Here is a 6248-nt window from a genome sequence, read left to right on the forward strand (position 1 = left end):
TGGCATTAAGCTTTAATGTAAAGCACGTGGCTGGTGAAATCGCACCAACCGGAACCAACCGATGTAATTTGAGAAGTCAATTCGTTTGCACAGGGCTTTGTGATTGTGTTGTAGAAGATTTTATCCAAGAAATGGGTGTTTTTTATGCGTACATCGAGTTCGTGTTTGTAACGCTCCTTGAACGTTGGAAAAATACTCATGTAAACGAAAAGTTTTGGGTTTGGGATGAATTTTTGCAGGATCAACAAGGTTTTTAAATTCTATTATGTAATGTATACTATACACATATAATATTGGGTCCTATGGTACCGTCGTCAACTCGTACGACTTTACAACATGCTCGTCATGGGTACAAGCCCCAAATAGACCGTACCCCCATACGTAGGAGTGACTATCCTGTTATGGTAACCAATATGTCACTGAAAGCCAAGCCCACTAGTGGGTGGTACAGCCAGGCCTTAACCGACAGTGGTTGTTGTGCCAGTAGAAAAAGAAGAAGGAGATAATGAAAAATGTTACACAGAAAATGTGTAAAATTAAATATTTAGTTTAATGACAACTATTCATTTAGTTGCTGGAAATTGAGCTTAAAATGAGTTCAAAAGATGAAGTGTATTAGTCAACATGTAAGCACAGACCACCTTCTCTTACCATGTTCATCTGTCCCTTTTTTGGCAATACGTAATGTTATCAATGTCTCTTATCGAACAGCTGGCGCTGGCAGCCGTTTTCTCCCAGCGTCTTCTTTGTCGACTGAAGATTTATCGCATCGCTTTAGCGCTGCCGTTTCCCAAAAATACATGTCGAGGGCTTGTTTTCGACCGCACTTAACGGCTCCACAGCGATGAGCGACTTGAGATAAGAGCACAAAAATAAAGCTACAGGTAAAGATGAAGATGTATTTGTTTTGAATAACAACAGAGCACGACAAAGCAACAATCGTAAATCTTGATAACTGTAATCGCTGAAAAGCAGACCCTTTTAAATTTTAGCTGGAAGTCGGATGGAGACGGATTTTGTCTCCAGGTAACCTTCGAGCGAGTCTTTGCCCAGCTCACGCCCAATGCCGGACTGCTTGTAACCGCCGAACGGAGCCTGGTTTACTACGGCCAGGTAAGTGTTGACCCAAACGGACCCAGCTTCCACCGCATGGCTGAAAGTGAGAGCCTTGTTGATGTCATTCGTGACAATACCAGCGGCCAATCCAAACGAGGTATTGTTGGCGCGTTCGATCGCCTCATCCAGTGTGCGATATTTGATAATGCTCTGCACCGGGCCGAATATTTCTTCCTTCGCGATTGTCATGTCGTCCGTGACGTTGGCAAAAATCGTAGGCTCAATGAAGTAGCCCTCGTTGCCGACCGTCTTGCCTCCAGTGACCAGTTTCGCACCCTCCTTCTGACCGACCTCGATGTAGCCGAGGATTTTCTTGTACTGCGTATCATCGATCTGTGGCCCGTGAACAGTTCCTTCCGTGAACGGGTTGCCAACTTTGCGCGCCTTTGCCAGTTCGCTCGCTTTCTGGACGAACTGATCGTAGATGCTCTCGTGTACAAAGGTACGCGTAGCCGCAATACAACACTGTCCCTGGTTCTCGAACACTGCCATGTAGGCAATCATAGCCGCCTGGTCAACTGTGGATATGAAAAAGGTGCGAATGCAATGGAAATTTTTATGACTGATCAAACACGTGAACCACCACGCTTACCATTAGCATCTTCGCAGATGACGAGCGGACTCTTGCCACCCAGCTCCAGAGAAACCTTCTTCAGATTGCTAGTGGCTGCTGCTGCCATAATTTTCTTTCCTACTTCAACCGAACCAGTGAAGGCAACCTTACGAATCTCCGGATGAGAGCTGATGGCTCCACCAGCCGTCGGACCGTAGCCAGGCACAACATTGATAACACCATCCGGGAAGCCAGCTTCCTTCGATAACGCCGCCATGTACAGAGCGGTCAGCGGCGTTTGTTCGGCCGGCTTCATGACAATCGTGCAGCCAGCGGCCAGAGCCGGTCCCCATTTCCATGCCAACATAGCTAGCGGATAGTTCCAGGGAATAATTTGTCCCACCACACCGACGGGTTCTTTGCGCGTGTACGTGAAATGAGGTCCATCCGATGGGATCGTATCACCCCCGACCTTGTCAGCCAGCCCGGCATAGTATCGGAACGTTTTGATCGAACCCTGCACATCGTACATGGCATTTGGGAATGGTTTTCCATTGTCCAGCGATTCAAGCGAAGCGAGCACATTAGCGTCACGTTCCATCAGGGTAGACAGCTTCCAGAGCAGAGCACCCCTGGCAGAGGCATCCATCTGGCGCCAAGTGGACGTGCGTACAAAGGCAGTCTTGGCTGCTTTCACTGCCAATTCAACATCGGCCTTATCACCTTCGGCAATGTCGGCCAGTTTCTTGCCAGTGGACGGATTCACCGTGGGAAAGGTCTTTCCACTTACTGCATCCACAAACTGGTTGTTGATGAAGATCTGTGTACCGGAGAAACCATACCATTAGCGCCGTCCATTTTTTGATCATAAAATACAATTTACTACAAGAGATTAAGCTAACCTTGGTGTACTTAATTTCCTGATTCGGGTTCGCCATTGTATACAAGGTATATAAATAGTTTTCACAACACCAAAGAAACAAACAAATCACACTTTGTGCCGAACAAAAACGCTCAAGGTCAACCTGGAGTCAAAACCGCGGTATCAACCAGCACGACCGATGTCTGCGCGAAGAAGATGATGGAAACCGCCGTCCGCGAGGTGTGGCTTTCAATTTTTATACACAACTCGTTCAAACAGCGCGGCTTTAGTGTGCGTGCAATCCAACCGCGACCGAGAGATACGAAGGGCCTAACGCAACCAGCAATACACAATCACCAACCTAGCAGAGCGAATGAAGCCGGCCGGTAAAATTGGAATGTGTGCCGCCTAGGGGATGAAGCTGGTGTGTGAGCCGCTGTTTGTATTAGTACGATCGCTAATCAGCATTCCGTACAGTGCATTACTTGCGTTTTTGTACACAATATTCCAGATGGTTCGTATCGAATGATGGGAGAGATGAATGTGTCAGATGCTTGGTTTAAAAAAATCATTGCATGTTAAAATTCCATCCTAGATGTGTGAGTTACAGAATTATAAACAAAGTGATCGTTAATCGTACTACATGAGCTATAAAATGTTTTAATTGTTCAACGAACATAAACTATCCTGCAAGAGCTGTAAGAGCGAGTGACATCATTTGTAAACCTGGTTTCAATTACATTGCCTTTTTCAAATCTAATCTTTGTCACTTAGTGTCTACCACATTGACCTCTGGCGTATAGAATCAACATACGTTGAGATATAGTTACTGGGGAACAAATGGGGTGCACAAATACAGATCCAGTGGTTTATCACATAATTGTGCAGGGCATGAACAAAAATGATAACGCGATAGAAATCCATTATTATTTGTTGAGTTTGTGTGTTGGTGATACCTTTGCAGTTGCCATCGTTTGTTTTGGCACTTCTCTGTGGTGAAATTCTGTGTTTTGAATAAACAACTATAGGCTAGATATAAGAAGATGGCTTGATAATAGTTATTCTACGGTACTTCTGTGTGTGTTTGTCGTAGAAAGATGTACCGGTATACCTGTGTAATATAAAAAATATTTAATATGTATTTTTTTGCAATAAAATTCTAATTTATTTATTTTTTGTTCTAGTTTCTAGTTCTAGTAAAATCACACCAGAAAATCGTTCAATGAAATTCCTGCTGGTAGGAAAATGATGCAATCTTTACCGTTAAATAGCAAATTTCTGCTCTATCATTCTGTTTGTGTTCAGTTGACCGTATATCTGGGCTTTTGTTTGACTGGTGATAACAACTTCCCTACTTGAACAGATTTCTACCAATGCAGATGTACACAGAGTTTTTTTATTCTGATTAAACAGCCACCTCACTTCTATTAAACTGATAGGCCTGTGATAGTAAATAGTAAATAGTAATAGTAAATATAGCATTGTAGTAGTCATAAAATAGCAATCGATTTTTTTTTTGTAGTTATAAGTTTCTTATAATTTGGATAATTTGGCACAATAATTTGGATATCTGACGTTTTCTTATTGTTATTTTTTTTACACAATATGTACATCGATAAACATAAACTTGTGTTCTACACTGTAACTGAGCTAGTTGACAGCATATATTGTTTGTATTTTTTGTGTATTCAGACAAGTGGTTTCCCATTACCGCCTTCTATTTTAGTTTTACGGCATAAATACGGTGGCCTTTATCGGTTGCAGTTAGCCTCTTGTCCGTCTAATCAAAGTGCATCGGTGTATCATTACGTGACAGTTACACTATCAACTGTGTTGTAATCTAACTACAGAACAACGATGGGATCGCCACTTCGATGGGGAATTGCTAGCGCCGGCAAGATCTCGCACGATTTCGTGAATGCTGTCGGAACGTTGCCAGCGGCGGACCATCAGGTAGTAGCTGTAGCTGCCCGAAAGCTGCTGGATGCTGAAAAATTTGCCACTCTCCATGGTATTGAACGGGCATACGAAGGCTATCAGGCGTTGGCGAAAGATCCAAACGTAGGTAGGTAGAACTGTCGTTTCTCACCTCAACAAGCATGGGATAAAGTTGTCCATACGGCCTTTCGCAGATGTCGTTTACATTGGGGCAGTTAATAACGCACACTACGAGCTCGGAGTGCTGATGTTACAGCACGGCAAGCATGTGCTGTGCGAAAAACCGCTCTGTCTGAACGAAGGCCAATCAAAGCGGCTCGTCAAGATGGCAAGTGAACGGAATCTCTTCCTCATGGAAGCTATCTGGTCCCGATTTTTCCCGTTTTATCGTCAACTCCGCGAGCGCATTGACCGTGGGGAGCTGGGAGAGATTCGCGAGGTGGAGGTAGAGTTTGGGTTCGTACTGTCCGATGTCGATCGCTTGCGGCTCAAGAGTCTCGGCGGAGGCACCGTACTGGATCTGGGAGTATACACGATACAGATGTGTCTGTGGGGGTTCGGTGGAAAAGCACCGGAAAAAGTGGTGTCGTCTGGTGTGACCAATGACGAGGGCGTTGATTTGGAGGTAACGGCTGAGCTGCATTTTCCCGGCGGAGGTATTGGGCGTATGAAAACGAGCGCTCTGCGGCAGCTAAAAAATACCGCCGTAGTTCGTGGCAGTAAAGGCAGTGTAACGGTAAGTTGATATGATCATCAGCATGGTTAAAACTACGTATTCGAGTTGTCATCATCTTCAGTACATCCATTTGTATTGAATTTCTATGGAATACATCATCAATTCTATATAAATCTATCAAAATTAAATATTGTTCCACATTAACATAATTTACGCAATTCTTACAGCTACACGACTTCTGGTGTCCACAGTTATTCACCGATGTTGACGGCAAGGAACTAGTAGACACGCTTCCCAACGCTCGGCATCCGTTCAATTTTACTAACAGTTGTGGTTTACGGTACGAGGCAGAGGAAGTGCGCCAGTGCATTGTAGCTGGCCGATTGCAATCGGCGTCTGTATCACATGTGGACAGTTTGCTAATTGCCCGCATCCAGGACCAAATTCGAAAGCAGGTTGGCGTAGTTTTCGCGGAAGATGAGCAGTTTGCTGTTTAAAATTCGTTATCATCTTCCGTAAACACATTTAAGCTGCTGCTTCATTTCAGGGGGGTTTCAGTTGAGGTGTATTATTACTTTCATATAATGGTGAAAAGTCGTTTGGAGATTATCAGATTAAATCAAACTTATGACAATCATACTGGATATAATTAACAAGTTACTGATAGTCTGTTCAACATTCTATCAGAAAAAAAGAAAAGGAAAAATTTGATAAAAAAGGAAGGATTATTATTTTACTAAATACAAGTTTGCTTGGTAATAACCATTAAATAAATATTCAACTAAAACATAAATTTTGAACGATTTTTTGTGATAATACTAAGGGAAATTTGACGTGTTGTTATTGTGTTGTTATATCATTTCTAGCACCATTACATTTTAGTACACGTTAGTATTGGCAGTGGAGCACACCGTAAAAAATCGGATAGTATCGAGTTTGGTTAATTTCATTCACTATTTTCCAGTGAACGTTAAATTGAGGTGAGCTGATTTATTGAATCATGTCATTGCCATGGTAGGGGAAAGCGGGGCAAAATGGGCATGTGGGGCAAAATGGACACCCTCTATTTAAGCATTATTTGACTACAAAGATACTTTCCAATG

The 6248-nt window shown here is 43.2% G+C and overlaps 2 protein-coding genes across 14 annotated transcripts; one reads left to right on the forward strand and one right to left on the reverse strand.

Annotated features, from left to right (window-relative positions):
• Positions 1-879: 879 nt before the first annotated feature.
• LOC1279360 (retinal dehydrogenase 2) lies at positions 880-3052 on the reverse strand. Its single transcript, XM_061661956.1, has 3 exons — positions 2572-3052; positions 1709-2489; positions 880-1634 (listed from the first exon to the last, which is right to left on the reverse strand). Exons 1-3 carry the CDS (start codon positions 2605-2607, stop codon positions 982-984), a joined length of 1470 nt encoding a protein of 489 aa, XP_061517940.1. The 5' UTR covers positions 2608-3052; the 3' UTR covers positions 880-981.
• Positions 2876-5938, forward strand: LOC1279361 (trans-1,2-dihydrobenzene-1,2-diol dehydrogenase). Of its 13 annotated transcripts, none has more exons than XM_061661962.1 (5): positions 3361-3646; positions 3716-3768; positions 4258-4596; positions 4664-5205; positions 5373-5938. In XM_061661962.1, the coding sequence occupies exons 3-5, from the start codon at positions 4389-4391 to the stop codon at positions 5640-5642; spliced, it is 1020 nt and encodes a 339-aa protein (XP_061517946.1). In that variant the 5' UTR covers positions 3361-3646; positions 3716-3768; positions 4258-4388; the 3' UTR covers positions 5643-5938. The 13 variants fall into 13 exon arrangements, with proteins under 13 accessions (XP_061517952.1, XP_061517954.1, XP_061517953.1 ...); XM_061661959.1 differs by having other exon boundaries at positions 3368-3646; positions 4224-4596; XM_061661963.1 differs by having other exon boundaries at positions 3368-3636.
• The last annotated feature ends 310 nt before the right edge of the window (positions 5939-6248 follow it).

This window comes from Anopheles gambiae, chromosome 3 (genome assembly GCF_943734735.2).
Source record: "Anopheles gambiae chromosome 3, idAnoGambNW_F1_1, whole genome shotgun sequence".
Taxonomy (NCBI): Eukaryota; Metazoa; Arthropoda; class Insecta; order Diptera; family Culicidae; genus Anopheles; species Anopheles gambiae.

What these genes read in the sequence shown, in the direction of transcription:
- LOC1279361 (XM_061661968.1), top strand. Translation starts at nt 4,389, where the DNA reads ATGGGATCGCCACTTCGATGGGGAATTGCTAGCGCCGGCAAGATCTCG. An exon ending in GGCGAAAGATCCAAACGTAG is followed by an intron (nt 4,597 to 4,663) that starts GTAGGTAGAACT and finishes GGCCTTTCGCAG; the next exon opens with ATGTCGTTTACATTGGGGCA. An exon ending in GCAGTAAAGGCAGTGTAACG is followed by an intron (nt 5,206 to 5,372) that starts GTAAGTTGATAT and finishes CAATTCTTACAG; the next exon opens with CTACACGACTTCTGGTGTCC.
- LOC1279360 (XM_061661956.1), bottom strand. Translation starts at nt 2,607, where the DNA reads ATGGCGAACCCGAATCAGGAAATTAAGTACACCAAG. An exon ending in AGGAAATTAAGTACACCAAG is followed by an intron (nt 2,490 to 2,571) that starts GTTAGCTTAATC and finishes TCCGGTACACAG; the next exon opens with ATCTTCATCAACAACCAGTT. An exon ending in CATCTGCGAAGATGCTAATG is followed by an intron (nt 1,635 to 1,708) that starts GTAAGCGTGGTG and finishes TCATATCCACAG; the next exon opens with TTGACCAGGCGGCTATGATT.